Genomic DNA, 17,987 nt, shown 5'->3' on the forward strand with positions numbered 1-17,987 from the left:
ATCCATTACGTACCGGAACTCACTGTCCCTACCCTCCAGAGATTCACAGCCAGTATGGCTGGGGAAGATGTTTTCACATGTAATTACAGTCTGTGTGTTGTGTGACGAAGTGCTCCAGGAACATGGAGGGTGATGCTGCAGACACTTTGCTGGGAAGGAAACCCAAGCAGCTGGCATAGGAAGCCAAGACATGCTATCATTCCCCCTGGGCTTTGGGCATGTTCAATGAGTCCGCAAGAGATGCTCAGGGGACCGGGGTGTTTTTAGATTCATACACACATATACACAGGCATAGTTATGTGCTGGGGACAGAGGAGGCTAGTGTAACAGGTGCCTCTTCTGTAGGGAGACTCGGATCTCCTCCACTTGTCTCCCTGTGGAGCCTGGTGGCCTGTAGGTCTGTAAGATACCACCCAAGGCAGGCTACACAATGCCCTGGATACTGCTTGGACTCTGGGCATTTGGATGAAGTGGGTCTGTTTTGTGGTCTCTTACTCTGGCCTTTCTGACTGCAACTATACTAGGCCTGGGGAGAGGGACACTGGGGGGGGGGTTTGTCTGACAGATAAATGATGGAAAGACCCCTGGGCCTCTGCCTAGCACAACATTGTCATGTCAGGTCAGTCTCACTTCCTCTGGATGCAACTAACAGAGTACCCATCAGTAAGCTGCCTACCTAGTTGGTGATTTTTGTTTTGTTTTCTCACATGACAAATCTGGAGTTGAGTTCTTGGGGAGATCAAAGCTGAAGGCTGTCAGGGGTCAGAGAGTTTGCTTCTCTGTTACTCCCAGGGTTAGGGTCCGGACTCATGGGCCCTTACTCCTTAGGCAAGAACTTCTCTTATTTGGGCTCCCAGTTCCCAATCCAGCAGTGCCTGATGCAAAGCATGTATCTGGTGACTTGTGTGACCAGCTGGAGCTGGGCTTTATTTTCGTGCCATCCCAGCTGTGTCACACCTCTGTGTGTGACAGCATGCTCTCCCAGCCTATTTGTTGATTGTTTATATAACAAAAACCTGCCAACTTCAGGGTTCTTTGGCAGGGGTCACTGCCCATTCTTTATAGATCCATGCTGGGTTCTCTTAGGGAAATCTTTAGGCAGTGTTTTTTACTCAGTATTATCCAAAAATTTAAACTTAAGAGATTGATTTAACTGGGGCACCCGGGTGGCTCAGTCAGTTGAGCATCCAACTGATTTCCCCTTGGATAATGATCTCTGGGTCATGGGATCAAACCCTGTGTCAGGCTCTGTAATGGTATGGAGCCTGCTTGGGATTCTCTCTCCCTCTCCCTCTGCTCCTTGTCCCCAACACCTCCCCCATGTGCTCTCTCTCTCCCTCTCTCTCTAAATAAATACATAAATAAAAGATATGAAGAGATTTATTGAACTGATAGGGCCAGGAATACTTCTGAGAAAATAAACTTGTTTTATTTATTTATTCATTTATTTTTAAAATTTTAAAAAAGATTTTATGTATTTGAGAGAGAGAGCATGAGCGGGGGGAGGGGCAGAGAGAGAGAGAAGAGAGAAGTAGATACCCCGCTGAGTGAGGAGCCAGACGTGGGGCTCAATCCCAGGACCCTGAGATCATGACCTGAGCCCAAGTCAGCCGCTTAATTGGCTAAGCCACCCAGGAGCCCCTATTTTTAATTTAAAAAAAAAAAAAAAGCTAGTTTCAAATGTTGTTTGTGGAACTGCATTGAGTCAGAATGAGGAAGTCATCTGATAAAGAGCTAACTGTGCAAGAAGTGTCTGTATTTTATCAGATTTTTTTCAGTTTTATTGAGGTTTAATTGACCAATGAAATCGTAAAATATTTGAAGTGTACGTTGTGGTGATTTGATGTACTTCTACAGAATTTTGAGATTTAATGCTTTAAAAACAAAAAGAAAACCCAGTATTTTTGGAAGAACTGCAAAAATGAAGCTTGTGAACCTGAGTAACAGCAGGGCCCATTCCCTTCTTAGAAGGCCTGTGGCCTAAATGGTGTTGCCTGCTCCCAGATCAAGCGGGGTCCTGCAGCCACTTTAATTCAACACTGGGATCTCTGGCGGGCTCTCCGGCATTCCTTCGCTTTTACTTGTTCACTTGAACTGCTGATTCACGATGAGGTGGGGCGGGTGCAGGTCGGAGCCAGTAGCGGTTTCATGGTTGAATGATAAGGAATGTGTATGTGTAGGAGTGTGTGTTTTTATGTGTTGGGGGAAGATGTCCAGTTTCTTGGGGAGGAGGAGGTGGTGGTAACTGGCTTTATTCTGGTTCTTCCTGAAGATGAGAGGGTTGGAAATGACTTTCAGTTAAGGGAGGCAGGCAGCTTAAGTCTTAGGAGGATATGCCCGCCAGGGGCAGCCACACTGGGAACTCGTAAGTTCCCTTCTTTGGCAACCCAAGGCATAAACTGAGAGGGGAAAAAAGTGGGCGAGTAAGAGTGAGTCACCAGGCAGCTTGGGAGGGAAGAGATTGAAGTTAGTCCGGAAAGCCCTGGGTTCCCATCTAGAGCCTAACCAGAGAATGTGGCCGCGGCAGCACTGACTCTTTACAAGAAACGGGAGAATTGGAGCAGAAGGTCTGTCCTCAGGTTCATCTGGGAGGTAGCTGAGTAGGATCCTGAGTCCCCAGACTTTCCAAAGCAGTATCTCTGGGTGAGGGCCACGGAACACAAGTTTTAACAAGTACCCTGGTGATTCTTGGAGGCTCTGTGTTTAGCTCCTTGAACAGGACCTGGCACATCTCGGACACTTGGTTATCTGGCTTCAGCTCCAGCTGCGCCCCCCTGCAAACTGTGCTTGCTGAGGAACACTCAGTCCACAAGCACTTGCCCCAGCAACCGCTATGAAATATCCCTTCTCATGGCCCCTTGACTCCATCCTTGTGCTCCCCGCTGTGCCTGTTACCTAACCCAGGATTGTGAATCCATAGGCCTCGGGTCTAGGCCCCCAGACCCTGGTTTATTTCTTGCCACTCTCCCCAGGTGATCTCATACTCTCCAATGGCTACTTACCATCCCCTTGGCTAGACCTTTGTCTCCAACCTATACTCCTTTTCTGAGCCTCTTGTAACTCCCTGCTCCAGATACTCCATCTGGGTGTCTCATGCAAGATGTCTCAATCTGAACACATACTCTTCTCCCCAAGCCTGCCTGTCCTTGTGTTGTCCAACCCAGTCAGTGATGTCCCCTTCCCACGTCAGACCCTTGCACATTTTACTCCCTGCCTGCCCACCCTCCATCAGTTCATCCCTCAGCTGAATGCTTCTTGACTTCTCTTCAGCTGCACTGCCATTTCCTCCAGGAGGGAAGCATGATCTCCCTACTGGGCCAGGCTCTCTTATTCTCAAAGTACCCTGTACTACCTCGGAACTCCACATGCTCTTAGTAATGATATATTCTGCCTTCCTGAGGACTGCATTCCCGGCAGCCAACAGAACACATGACATAGGACTGAATGATGAGCCCACATTCTGGACTGGGTGACACTGCTGATGTGTTTGTCCATCCTTGTCTACCCAAGCAGCAGCTGCATCCAAGCTGTCCAGAGTCCCCTGGACTGTGATAGAAAGTGGCTCCAGGGGCGCCTGGGTGGCTCAGTCATTAAGCGTCTGCCTTCAGCTCACGGTGTGATCCCAGGGTCTTGGGATCGAGCCCCACATCAGGCTCCTCCGCTGGGAGCCTGCTTCTTCCTCTCCCACTCCCCCTGCCTGTGTTCCCTCTCTCGCTGGCCGTCTCTCTCTGTGTCAAATAAATAAATAAAATCAGAAAGTAAGAAAGAAAGAAAGAAAAGAAAGAAAGAAAAGAAAGAAAGAAAGAAAAAGAAAGAAAGAAAAAGAAAGAAAGAAAGAAAGAAAGAAAGAAAGAAAGAAAGAAAGAAAGAAAAAGGCTCCAGGTTTGTCTCAAAAGATAGACAGCAGAGCCAAGAGAGGGAGAGAGGTTAGACCCAAACCACACCCGAGAAACAGCAGCTGGCTTCGAAGATAAGCCCCTACCCTGAGCCTGACCGTGCAATTCCAACTGCAAAGTGCCAAGCAGGGCATGGTCAGAAGGGCCAGTTGTATACTCTTCTCACTCTGAATACATGAGAGGTGACAACGAGTAAGGGTGGCATCAGAGCAGACATAAGTAAGTCTGGGTAGCAACATGCAAACATCTAACAAATGGGAAAAAATTTGTAAAATGGCATGGGTTTACGACTGTGTAAAGTAGGTGGGCCTGACACTCAGAGTAAGCCACAGACTCTGAATGTGTGTGGGAACTCGTGGTGTTCTCTTTTGCGAATGTCATTTCATGCCTAGCATACTTAGAAAGGAGGCTTACTGCCGGCATTTGGCAGTTGGCTCTTGACTTGTCTTCCTCTTTCTGGAATCCGGACTTTCTCTAACAGGGCCTTGGGATGGCCCTACTAAATATCCTGGCAGAGGGAAAAACACTGGGACAGGAGTTAGGCTTTAAACACAGGAAAGAGTGGATTCCAGACACTGCAGACAAAAGCAAAGGAAGTTCAGGCTTGGCTAAAACAAAGGCCAAGGGGTGGGGACTTAAGCTCACAGCCCTGTGACAATGAGGTTACTAGGGAAGATGTCCCCAAATGACACAGGACACACACAGAGTTGTGCTGACACCCAACACTTTATTACTGAGGAGGCTTGTAAGGGGAGGGGGGGGGCGGTGCTGGGATGTACACGAAGGGCCCAGCTCAGGGGATTTTCCTGGAAATCAGGCGTTCCTCCATGCAGATTTCGAGGAAACACCATCATGGACGAAATCCCCAGAGGGCTGCGCTGTGACTGCCAAGCAGCAGGCATAGGAGGGTTGCCTAGGCACAGCTGGGCGCCTGGGACAGCAGGGCTTCGATGTCAGGCTCGATATCGATGGTTGGAAAGCGGCGGCTGTACCTGCGCACAGGCACACCATCCGGACCCACCAGGAACTTCTCAAAGTTCCAGGCGACGTCGTTGCGGCACACGGGAGACCAGATGATGAACTTTGGGTCGGTCATGAGCGCAGTGGCGTCGTCACTGGGGACAGGCAGAGCCTCCCGCAGGAAAGCGAAGAGAGGGTGCGCCTGCGCGCCGTTCACCTCGCACTTCTCAAAAAGCGTGAAGTTGGGCTCGAACCCGCCGCCGGGTCGGACGTACTTGAGGGAATTCAGGATCTCTTCGTTCTTAGCGTTCTCCTGCGGGAGGGAAGAAGAGCTGGAACCCGGGGCCGCAAGAGGAGGGGAAACGATCGGACCGCAAACGAGAAGTTTCTCGATGAGTCACCGGGCTCTTGTCCTTCTTGTACAACCCCTAGGCGGACCTGAACCCCACCCGACAGGCGCCCCCTCCTCTCCGCCCCCGCCGCTCTGCCCCCAGCGCGCACCTGATGCCCAAACTGGTTGCACGGGAAACCGAGCACAACCAGGCCCCGGGGCCCGAGGCGCCGCTGCAGCTCGTTCATCTGGGTGTAGTCCCGGACCGTTGTGCCTCAGAGCGACGCCACATTCTCTATGAGCAGCACCTTGCCCCGCAGGGAACCCAGGCTCAGGGGCTCCCCGCCGGTCAGCGGGCGCGCAGAGAAGGCATACACCGAGCGCGGGGCCGCCGCCAGAGCGGCGGCGGCGGCGGCGGCGAGCGGAGCGGCGCACATGACGGACTTTCCGAGTACAATGCGGAGCTTCCGCGAGGGACAGCAAGGACTGCGGAGTCACGTGGCGCAGGGACATTCCCGGCCGCTCCTCCTCCCTCCCCGCCCCGCCTCATCCGGCCTCCGCCCTCCCTCCAGCCGGGTGGGAGGGTGCGGTCTGGCCGGATGCGGGCACCGCCCATGCAGAGCGGAGCCGCAGGCACGCCAAGTTCCATCTAGGCAGCGCAGCGCTGGTGGCGTTCCCGCGAGTTACCCGCCCAAGACTCGGGCCCAAGAGGGCTCCGATTCCTTCTCCAAGGTGTTTAGTTAAGGGATCGGGCAGGGCCCAAGGAGACTGGGCGGCAACAGCAGCGGGTGCCGCTCCTGGCCACACAGCCCTCCCAGGCTAAGCCATATTACTCCTCTTGCAGTCAGTGCCCTATTGTCGCCAGGTGCACAGAGCGAGCTGCGACTTGTGGTGGTGCAGTTGGCAGTGTTCTCTCTGCGATGAGGCGCTGTGGCTCTAGGAAGGTTAAGCTGGAGGAAAGTGGACATTGCCAGGGGCAGCCAGGGCTCTGGCTCCAAAATGCAGCTCTAACTCCTTTCCCTGCGTTCTGGGGCTGCATGGCGCATCCTCTCATCCGGGCCTCTGGTCTTTCTCCTTTTCTATCTCCAATGTGGCACTGTCCTTAACACTGGTTTTCCCAAGGAGCCACTGAGGCCCACCCCCTCCCTAGCTTCTGGAGTGGACCCAGCCGATTTCAGGCCATCCTCCATACCCAATCAACTTCACCTGAGGCTCAGGTTCCACTGAAAATGGACAGGAAGAGAAAGTCACACTCCTGAGATTCCCCCAGAGGAATGACTGCTTGGAGTACCCCGCATGTCTCCCCCGTACACTGCACTCCACACACTAGGCCACTGTGAACTTTAATGTGACACAAAATAATCATTTCCACCTTCTTAGGAGGAGCCAGGTTAATGCCAAATGGGGGGGTCAAAATCGGGGGGGGGGGGCAACCCGGTATTTTGCACTCTGAAGGAACCTTCCAAGGAGAGCTAGGCTGGATGGATATATCCTCCCACTCCCAGCCCTGGAGAGACCAACACAAACACCAGGATACAGGAAGTTTAGAAAACTGCCTTTATTCTATTAGTAGTTGGAAAAATTAACTGGTACAGAAAAAAAGTTTAGTCAGCTGGAGAGAAGAAAGTGAGTGCCACCCAAGAGAACTGGCGGCTGCTCTGGGAGGGAACCTGGATACAGTGAGGAAAAAGAGCACTGTGAACTAGAGCCAGACCCTGCAATCCAGGTGAGACAGGTTATGCCACCTTCTGAAGTGTCTAAGTGCCTCAGGCATGAAACCAAATTCCTATTTATTTAGCCCAGCTCTGGGGAGGGGTATGTGGGGTCGAAAACAGGTGATATGGGTCATCTTTTATCAGAGAAACTGACAAAACGGGAATTTTAAAAATGAATTTTCCATCTGACTTTATTTTCAAATACACTTTCTTTTTTAAAAAACCAATACACTTTCTGCAGGGATGACAAATATCAGTATTAGGAAATCCAATTATACAAAAAATACTACATCTAGTCTGGGGTAGATATATTTATTTTTTGGTAACATACATTAAGTGGCACTAATTACACAGTAACTATAAGGTAACTAACATGAAACCACAGAACTGTAACTCTGCCACAGCTGCATGGACCTTGGGCCTTTCTGGATGGGCATTATCAAAAAACTGGATGCCCATCACAGAGCTATGCCAATAAAATCTGTTAAGGAGTAAAGCTCTGAAGTAGGGACTCACCAGAGTACCTTGCAGCTGACAGATGACAGGCAGGACATGTTAGTTATAAAGTAGTTACAGCCTAATTCACAAAAGTTACCAACTGTTTCTCTTTCTAGAAAGAAGCAAGAAGTTAAGAAATTCCTTGAATTAGCGCCTGGTGTGTCAGGTGGGAGTGCAGAGGAGGGCTGTTAGAGCAGTGTCAGAAGGACCCCGGTGGTCAGGTGGGTTGGACATCATTAATAATCATGGTTGGCTTCTAAATACTGGTAGCAAGATGACTTCTGATTTGTAATCTTAGGTAAATTATAGATAAATGAAAAAGGCCAGTAATCATACACTAAGATTAATAAACAGCACTTCAAAATTAACCGCATGAGGGCTGTGCTTGCAGCAGGGCTTCACAAGACAAGGCACCCAGATTTTTTCTTCCCACGTCTGGCTTGCAGAGCAGCTCTCGTGGCCATTTCAAAAACCTCCCTCACTCCATCTTTGGTCTTTGCTGAACACTCCATGTACCCAAAAGCGCCAATCCTGTTTGCCATATCTCTGCCTTCTTCCGGTTTCACTGGCTCCTACCAAAGAGAAAAGAGCACTTTCAGTTAAGTGTCACATATATGAAGTAAGTGCAAAGTACTCAAATTCAGCTTAAGAGAGACTTCTTTTAAAAGCTGCCAAACCCAGATTTGAGTTCTGTCTTATGAACTCATATGCAGTGATCCTCCCTACCCTATATAAAATCCCTACCAGGAGTGCCTGGGTGGCACAGCGGTTAAGCGTCTGCCTTCGGCTCAGGGCGTGATCCTGGCGTTATGGGATCGAGCCCCACATCAGGCTCCTCTGCTAGGAGCCTGCTTCTTCCTCTCCCACTCCCCCTGCTTGTGTTCCCTCTCTCACTGGCTGTCTCTATCTCTGTAGAATAAATGAATAAAATCTTTTAAAAAATAAATAAATAAATAAATAAAATCCCTACCAAATAAGCTCTTCTCTGGGAAGTAGAAAGAAAGAAAAGAGAGGCCAGAGAAGCCCCGCAGGGTTAAGGAGGGAATCAAGGGCAAAATGATTCAAGCTGTCAATCCAGGGTAAGCACTTGGGTCTTCCTGTACTTAGCTTCACAGAGGACTGAATGCCTCTGGAAGGAAACAGATCCTGACCTTGACATTCAGAGAGAAACCTCAGTGGAGGAACCTGGGCTGAAGACCTCAAGGCTCTTGTCCTGCACTGGGGAAGCCCTGCCACTGGGCCACCTGGCTTCTCAGAAGCTAAGATGCAATCTCCATCACCACTTTTATAAAGAATCAGGGCTCTCTGGACTCCTTGTCCTCAGGATTTCCTGATCCTTTAGTTGCCACCAATTTAATCTTTGGTCTCACATATACCAAGGTAATAACTGAACTGGGAAATCAAGAGCCTGATAAAAAGCTCCTGCATCTGGAGTACTGACTACTGCTGTTGATGGTCCCTTCTCAGGCAGGCAATCCTTGGAGGCAGAGCACCACCTCATAGGAGAGATTCCCATCTCATATGAGTAGGGAGTCTTAAGGACCCTCTGAGCAGGCCCCAGTGAATGAGGGACAGATGTGAAAATGAGGCTCCTGGGACTCTCTGCTAGGCCCCCTCAACATCCAACCTTGGGCCCTGGGTTTAAGAATGCTACAGGAAAACAGAGCCCTGCACCAGACCATACCTGCTTCATCTTGGCTAGCTCCCGCCGTGTGTGCTCATCATTCCGAAGGTCCTTCTTGTTCCCAACCAGGATGATGGGTACGTTGGGACAGAAGTGCTTGACTTCCGGGGTCCATTTTTCTGGGATGTTTTCTGAAAGAAACAAAATTTGGAGATATATACAATTCTATCTTGAAGAATGTCCAAGAGCCCTACTTAAATTGCAAGGAAACTACTTAAAAAGTGTGCTCAGCATTTAATGGAATCTCACTAGTTTCAAAACCACAGAAAAAGACAACCCCTCTTCCATTAAGCACAGAATCACCAGCTTTTCCTCAGTCCCCATTAAGGAGCTCAGCTCCTGTGGAAGTAGGGCCCAGTTAAAGTCTCTGGAGGAGCAAAGGATCCACAACGATGCAACCTGACTCAAGGAGAGAAGCTATCTATGGACCATTTCTGTCACTGCTGGCTGGTAATTCTGACCACATCTTACAGAAAGGGTCTCCCCATTCTAGGGCTGCAGTTGGCCCAGGGTCCCCATGTTCTCTCTATACTTTGCTTATGGACCTTCAGCATGACCTCCATCTTGTAGGTTATTGGTATTTCAAATGGCTCAAGAATGACTTCTAAAAATGAGTGATAACCAGCTTCTTGCCAATGCTGTACTAATTTACAAAGGTTGGATGTACACCATGGTGTGTTAAGTGGCCCAGGTTCAACCTCCCAAAACCACGGCCTTGGGCATCCCAGTGTCAGACATGATTTTATAAAATGGGGATAATAGTATTACCTGCCTTACAGAGGATTATTCTAAGTCAATGCATACAAAGTACTTAATAATGACAATCATTTAAATGGTCTGCTTGTAATTTGAGGCTATATTTTGGAAGTAAACTATTCAGGTACGTCTTGGGTGGCTTAGTAGGTTAAGCGTCTGTCTGCCTTCAACTTGGGTCATGATGCCAGGGTCCTGAGATGGACTTCCATGCTGGGCTCTCTGCTCAGGGAGATGCCTGCTTCTCTCTCTCCCTCCCACTCTGCTTGTTTATGCATACTCTCTCTAATTAATAAATAATAAAATAAAATAAAATAAAACAAAAAATAAAACAGGTAAACAGTTCATTCTCTGACTTCAACACAAATTATCAAAAGGCAAGAGTTATTTAGAATATGGAAAGATGATGTTCTGTCTTCTGGCTGAAAGACCACATCAGATAAAGAAGCTATATGAGTGAGGTCAGGAAACTTAAAATTTAACGCTCTATTCTTCAGCACAGAAGATGGACACTTGACCGTGTCCTTCTTCCTTTGCTACAGCAACAACAGAGTCAATTGTATCATCAATGTCACAACTTAAAACTCAAAAGTTTTATTCTGAAACAAAGAGGTTCCCAAAGAAGTGCAGTGTTCCAGTCCTCAGAATATAGAGTAACAAAGAGAAAAGGACCAACCCATCTAACAACCAAGCCAAACAGCCTCAGCCCGAACGTTGCTCTCACCTCTGCACCTGTGGTCACTTTTCAGTTCAGCTGTGACAGTGGTCACTTTAAAAGGTGAGACATCTCTCCCTTGCTCAAATCTTCCAAGAGCTCCCATCTCACTCATGATGAAAGGAAAAGTCCACACCATTAACCCCACATGGCTTTGCAACCCTCACTCCCACCCCTTCTGCTACACTGGATTTCTTCCTTCCTCTTCCTACCGTGGTGACTTTGCATCTCCTGTTCCCCCTACCTGGAAGGTTCTTTTGTTAGGTACCTGTATTGGCTTCCCTCAGATCCTTTAGGTCTTTCCAGAAGTCACCTTTTCAGTATGGTTGCTGACTATTCTATGGTCATCCTCTAAAACAGAATACTACCACGGTCCATTCCATACCCACCTCTAAGAATGTTATTTGTAAAATTTCTTCTATCAGATTTACTGTTTAGATTTACTGTTGTTTTTGCTCTTCTGTCTCCCTTAATCTAGAATTTTCTTCCATAAATAGGTCTTCAGTAATGATTTGCTGAATATATGAAATTATTACTCCAATAGTCCTCCTACCCCCTGGAATTCAGGACACACAAATTAAAATGAATTGCCCCTGTCTTGCCTTCTTTTTCCATGAATTAACTTTAAAACTTTACTTTTTTCTCTTCTCCCCCCACCCTTTTTAAAAAAGTAGGCTCCATGCCCAACATGAGGCTTGAACTTACAGCCCTGAGTAAGTCTCATGCTTTACTGACTGAACCAGCCAGGCGGCCCTAAAACTTTATTTTTTTTAAATCAGTGACAGCAATCACGTATAGTATCTCCCACCCCCAAAATAATCTGATCACATTGAGGAATATCACTTTGCATGGATTTACAGTGGGGTTGTATGAGGGCCTTTGGGAATTCCAGAAAGCTAGAGAGAAGGAATCCTTATCATCTAGATCAGGGGTCAGCAAATAAAATCTTGTCTGGAGTCTACTTTTAAAAAATACTTATAAAAATAAGTGGTGCCTGGGTGGCTCAGTCAATTAAGCATCTGCCTTCAGCTCAGGTCATGAACCCAGGGTGCTGGGATCGAAGGCTACAGACCTCCTCTGAGACAAGGAGACATGTAGAAAAGTAACTTTTTGCCCTGAAAGTGTTTTTGTCCCTAAAAGATTATACCTTGGATGATGAGATACAGGGCACACATTCCTCCTCATTCCCATGGGACTCAAAGTCCATGATCTGTGTGTGAAGGGAGGGTGTTGCATGGCTCTGTTTTTCCTCTGCCCCATCCTCTAGGGCCTTCCAACAGCCCCCCAAAGGAAGCCAGGTTCATCTGAGAAACTAAAACTAAAACAACTGTTGAAAATGATCAAAATGAACCAATGACAGAGAGTACTTGCTCTGTCTGTCTCAGTCTTGGGAGACAGTGCACAGAGGGCTCAGTCTCAGCTTGATGCCTTGGGAAGCATAACCTTGATCAAGTGGTTCAAAATCTTGGAACGCCCAAGTATCGTCATTAAAATGAGTACAACCACGATCGGAAAAAAAAAAGTTCACATAACCCTAACTGCTAGCCCAAGCCCACATCACCAACAGGCCCTACAAGGTTTGTGTTAATGATGACAATGTTCTTGGCCCAACTGCTACCTTGTAAAGACAGAGCGTTACATCACCAAGAGAGACATTTTAACCTCTTAGGTATAAACTGAAAGTTAGTTCTGTTTCAGGCCTTGGAGCCTTGCTTTGCAGAGTGTGAGGTCAGTGTTATTCAGTCTTTTTCTGAAAAAAGGTGGCTTCTGAGATATGTGACCAACTGAGCTAGTGAAATGGTTAAGTTCAAGTCTCTCTATTAGCTAAGATACTTTAGAAAAGGGCTAAGACAGAGCTTTAAAAAAACTACCAGGAGGGGTACTGGGTGGTTCAGTGACTAAGCATCCAACTCTTGATCTAGGGGAAGTCGGCTTCTCTCCCTCTCTATGACCCTCCCCAAGCACTCACTCTCTTTCAGATAAATAAATAAACCTTTAAACAAACAAACACACTACCAAGAAGTAGCAAATCACCAGTCTAGATATCAGGAAGCAACAGGCTCAATGTGAGTACTGAAAAAAGGTGTGAGCACCCAAAAAAGCCATTCCCCAAACCTTAGTTGAAAAGATGGCTTTGTATTTGGAACCCACCTACTTTACAAGGTAGACACACAGGAGACCTAGGCTGAAAAGTGACCCAGGGCCCAGGTTTTATAGTTCCAAAGCTCTAGGACTCTGGTCACTGATGATTCCTTCTGTGAAGGTGATGTTTGCTTTTCAACCACTGGATGCACAGAAAGGACCTGAGAAGCCAGGGGTCACCAGGCTCACAGACAGTGACAAACATCAGGCTGCAGAGTTACTCACCTAAACTATCAGGGCTGTCAATGGAGAAACACATCAGTATAACATCAGTGTCCGGATAGGAGAGAGGCCTCAAGCGATCATAATCTTCCTGCCCAGCTGTATCCCACAAAGCCAACTCTACCTGTGATAGGAAAAATAAACACAAGAATGCAAGGTTAATCCTTCCCACTCTCAGAAGAAATGGTACTCACCAGAGTACATTCAAATGGCAAACTGCCCAAAATAGTAAAACAAGCCTGAGGTAGGGGGTGTGTTTAAATTGTTTTAGGTTGAAATTTCTCAAAATACTAGAACTATATAAAGTACATAATTTAAAATATCAAGTCAAAAATAACTTTGTAGTTTACGGGGCGCCTGGGTGGCGCAGCGGTTAGGCGTCTGCCTTCAGCTCAGGGCGTGATCCCGGCGTTACGGGATCGAGCCCCACATCAGGCTCTTCCGCTATGAGCCTGCTTCTTCCTCTCCCACTCCCCCTGCTTGTGTTCCCTCTCTCGCTGGCTGTCACTGTCTCTGTCAAATAAATAAATAAAATCTTTAAAAAAAAAAAAAACTGTAGTTTGTAAAAAGCACAGTATTTAATTATAAACAAGATTCTATGTAGAAAAACAGATGAACAAGAAATATCAAACTGTAAACAACATTCTATCAGGTGTACAAAGCAAGATAGGGAAACACCAAACCTGAGTAACTTTTCTCAATACACTCTAATTCAACTGTTTGATTACTTTGTCTCATCATTATGCCCCAATGTGCAAACAGGGAGACAAGACTGTATTTGAGGGGCGTCTGGGTGGCTAAGTCAGTTAAGCGTCTGCCTTCCACTCAGGTTGTGATCTCAGGGTCCTGGGATCCAGCCCCATATTGGGCTCCCTACTCAGTGGGGAGTCTACTTCTCCCTCTCCATCTCCCTCTGTTCCTCCCTGCACTCATGATCACTCTCTCTCAAATAAATAAATAAAATCTTTAAAAGATTATATTTGAGTTGGTGGGTAAGAAAAGACACCATGCTGGATGTTAGGCAAGATCTGAGTGGACAAGAAAGGTCTCTGGATCTCCCTTTTCCACTCAAAAAATATCTGAATGAAAGCATCACTAAGAAAGCAGGGTAGTCCTTTTACCCCTGGGAACCTGCTCACCTTCCTGCAGTAGGAGGGCAAACTGATGCCTGGGCTCTGGACATAGGTCTCCTTCCATGTTGTCCAGCACCGCAGCCAGCCTTGTGATTTCTCACAACCAGAATGGGATTTTAATACTTCTGCTCAGGGACACTTTGGGGCCAAAAGCTCTTTTTCTAGTACTTGGAATATCCTTTTTTCCCCAGAGACTTCACAACCCATATTTCAAAGTTTCTAAATATCATTCTTTCCTTAAAGTTGATGGCTAATTATCTCTTCCACCCTCCACTTCTGCCCTAAGATGCATTGCTCACATCCTCCACTAGGCCCACTGCACCTCTGTCATGCACATACACCACCGGTCTGGTATGTGTATTTCTAATACACTGGTACCCAAGCCTCACAACAGAATGGACCTTAGAATGGTACAGCTCATTCACTCTCTGCCAGATCACACTACCTTGGCCCCTCCAGGCCTCATGTGTGCTCAGTTAGACACATCCAGCCCTGACTATCTCCTGAGAAATGCTTCAGGGTACTGCCCCTGTCTCTTGTCAGAATGGGCTTTTCCATCTTTGGTAGGTCTGTTCCTGGGACCACAATCACCTAGAATCTTGGATGGTTTCCTAGGCTATTCCTGTATACTCTTTTTTTTTTTTTTTAAAGATTTTATTTATTTATTCGACAGAGATAGAGACAGCCAGCGAGAGAGGGAACACAAGCAGGGGGAGTGGGAGAGGAAGAAGCAGGCTCATAGCAGAGGAGCCTGATGTGGGGCTCGATCCCATAACGCCGGGATCACGCCCTGAGCCGAAGGCAGACGCTTAACAGCTGAGCCACCCAGGCGCCCCTATTCCTGTATACTCTTAAATGAACATTCCTAGGCAGCACCCTCTCTCAACTTGGAGGCTACTGAGTTGCTATCAAGCACTTTTATTTCGGGGACCACAGAATTCTGAATAGCTGGCTTATGTGTTTTCCATACACGGTGCCACAAACTGAAGCTAGGTAGCACTGGGACAGAAAGAGATTAATAGGTAAAGCAGGAAAATGAGAAGGGAGAAAGGACATAGAATTATGGGGGCCAATATATTAGGTGCTACCAGCATGAGACATGTGACTGAATGCCCAAAAGGACTGACTATATTGAAGAGCCCCTTGTTCTAGTTTTCTTTTCACCTGACCCATCTGCAGTAAGAATTTCACGCCTCTTCAAAAGTTGTACAGGAGCTGGGTAAGACATTATTTTGCCAAAAAAAGGGAACGAAAAATTTTAAAAAATATATAAACTCTAATTCCAGGAGAGTTTTGCTCTAGTCTTGCCAGTGGACCTTCAGGACAGACATGAAGAGACACTGTCCTTGTTGCCAGTGACAGGTAATTGAAGCAATGGTGGTGGCCTATTTATGTTAAAGTAAAAAACCATTACAAAAAATTAACTATGAGGATGTTATTTAAATGTCACACTGCTGGTGGTGTAGATTAGTATTCCCCTTTGAGACCCATAAAATGACCTTTTTGACCTAGTAACCTCATACTTCACTGAATGAAATATCATGAGAGAACGGGGGTGGGGGGGAGTCCATCCATAGGAAGAGATTCATTTTAGCATCATCCATCTGGCAACAAACTAAATTTCAAATATAAAGCTGTAAAGAGGCTTCCCTATGTAAAATACATAGGGATGTGAGTAAAGTCTAGATGATAGCAGTTACAAATGAACCAAGCTGGGCTATGATGGCAGGCACAGAATGGATTTCTCATTCAAACGTGTTTGTTACTATTTTATTGTGTACTAAAGAGACAAAAAGGCCTAATTCTCTATAGGCTCTATGAACATCTTTGCCTAAGATGCAAAATGAAACCAGTTGTTATGAAAAGTGTACTCACCTGCTTCCCATCAACTTCAATATCTGCCACATAGTTCTCAAACACTGTGGGTACATACACCTCTGGGAACTGGTCCTTGCTAAAGACGATGAGCAAACAAGTCTTGCCACAGGCTCCATCACCAACAATCACCAGTTTCTTCCGGATGGCAGCCATGCTGAAACATGAGACAAAGCTGTTATCTAGAACGCACAAAAAGCTATTAATAGCTTCAGGCTATGACACACACTTTTCTGACCATGGGGCACAAGCCTCTATTACCACACCCAAATACAAAATGCTAATACAACTTTCCCCTTGACACCAAAACTCCACAACTAATGATTATACCTTTTAAGCTTTTTTCTTTTTAAGATTTTTTTATTTGAGAGAGAGAGAGAGAGAGAGTGGGTGAGTGGAGTGATGGGGGCGGGGGGGGGGCGGGGGAGAATCCGTAAACCCGGTGCTGAATGCAGAGAGAGCCTGCCTGACTTGGGGCTCTATCCCAGGACCATGAGATCACAACCTGAGCTGAAACCAAGAATCGGACCCTTAACTGACCGTGTCCAGGCGCCCCAAACTAATGGCTATAGTTAATGGTAATAAAACTGAAAACTTTTCCTCAAGATTAGGAACAAGACAAGAATGGCCACTCTCGCCACTTCTATCCAAATGATAATGGAGATTCTAGCCAGAGTAATTAAGCAAGAAAACAAAATAAGACAACCAGATTGAAAAGGAAGAAATAAAACTATCTTAATCTGCACATGACAAGACTTTATATATGGAAAATCCTAAGGAATCCACTAAAAATTACTAGAACAAATTCAGTAAGGTTTCGGGATACAAGATGAACATACAAAACCAATTGTATTTCTATAACCTAGCAATGAACAAAGTGAAAATGAAATTAAGAAGACAATTTCATTTACAATAGCTTCAAAAAGAACAGGGATAAATTTAACAAAAGTACAAAATATACTCTGAAAACTCCAAAACATTGTTCAGAGAAAGATCAAAATGAATGAAAAGACATTCATCTTTTTGGATTGGAATACTGTAAAATGGCAACATCCTCCAAATTATTCTACAGATTCAAGACAATCCCTAACAAAATACTAGCTGGCTTCTTGAATTGAGAGTCCAGAAATAAGCCTCCACATTTAGGGTCAAGTGATTTTCAATAAGGATGCCAAGACAATCTGATGAAGGAAAAACCATCTTTTCAATAATGATACTCAGACAACTTAATAGATCCACACAAAAGAATGAAGTTAGAAAGCTACACCTCACAGCACACACAAAAATTAACTCAAGACAGATTACAGGCCCAGGGGTGCCTGGGTGTCTCAGTCAGTTAAGCATATGCCTTTGGCTCAGGTCATGATCACAGGGTCCTGAATCAAGCCGTGCACTGGCTCCCTGCTCAGGGAAAGCCTGCTTCTCCCTCTCCCTCTGCCCTACTCCTGCTCGCTCTATCTCAAATAAATAAAATTTCTTAAAAAAAAAAAAAGATTATAGGCCCAAAGGTAAGAGCTAAAACCATAAAATATTTAACTTCCTATTCCGCTTTTCTCCCCACTCACCCCTGACAACCACCATTCTACCTTCTGTCTCTGAATTTTACTACTAGCTACTTCATGTGGAACGACGTGGAATCAAGCAGCATTCGCCCTTTTGGGATTGGCTTATTTCACACTGCATAACGTCTTCAAGGTTCATACATGTTGTAGCACGTGTCAGAATTTCCTTCTTTTTAAAGCTGAATAACATTCCGTTGAATGTGTATATACTACGTTGTTTATCCATTGATCCACTGATAGCTACTGGGTAGCTTCTACCTCTTGGCCACTGTGAATAATATATTTAAGAATATATTGGGGGTGTGTAGGTGGCACAGTTGGTTGGGTGTCCAACTCCTGGTTTCAGCTCAGGTCGTGGTCTCAGGGTCCTGGGGTCCTGAGATCAAGCTCTGTGTCAGGCTCCATGCTCAGCACAAAGTCTGCTTGAGACTCTCTCCCCCTCTCCCTCTGGCCCACCCCTCCATGTATGCTTGCCTGCTCTAATAAAAAGTTAAAAAAAAA

General features: G+C 46.3%; 2 protein-coding genes across 2 annotated transcripts in view; both read right to left on the reverse strand.

The window, feature by feature from the left end:
• Positions 1-4,603: 4,603 nt before the first annotated feature.
• On the reverse strand, positions 4,604-5,693 carry GPX1 (glutathione peroxidase 1). Its single transcript, XM_011226672.3, has 2 exons — positions 5,358-5,693; positions 4,604-5,169 (listed from the first exon to the last, which is right to left on the reverse strand). Exons 1-2 carry the CDS (start codon positions 5,622-5,624, stop codon positions 4,810-4,812), a joined length of 627 nt encoding a protein of 208 aa, XP_011224974.3. The 5' UTR covers positions 5,625-5,693; the 3' UTR covers positions 4,604-4,809.
• Positions 5,694-6,730: 1,037 nt separating this feature from the next.
• Positions 6,731-17,987, reverse strand: part of RHOA (ras homolog family member A) — a 56,040-nt gene continuing 44,783 nt past the window's right edge. Inside the window, exons 3-6 of the mRNA XM_002920545.4 lie at positions 15,925-16,081; positions 12,920-13,040; positions 9,085-9,215; positions 6,731-7,972 (exon numbers count right to left, since the gene is read on the reverse strand). Coding sequence (XP_002920591.1) covers positions 7,799-7,972; positions 9,085-9,215; positions 12,920-13,040; positions 15,925-16,080 — 582 coding nt within the window. The 5' untranslated portion in view covers position 16,081 and the 3' untranslated portion in view covers positions 6,731-7,798. The remainder of the gene's footprint in view (positions 7,973-9,084; positions 9,216-12,919; positions 13,041-15,924; positions 16,082-17,987) is intronic.

The sequence above is a fragment of the Ailuropoda melanoleuca genome, chromosome 4, assembly GCF_002007445.2.
Source record: "Ailuropoda melanoleuca isolate Jingjing chromosome 4, ASM200744v2, whole genome shotgun sequence".
Classification (NCBI taxonomy): Eukaryota; Metazoa; Chordata; class Mammalia; order Carnivora; family Ursidae; genus Ailuropoda; species Ailuropoda melanoleuca.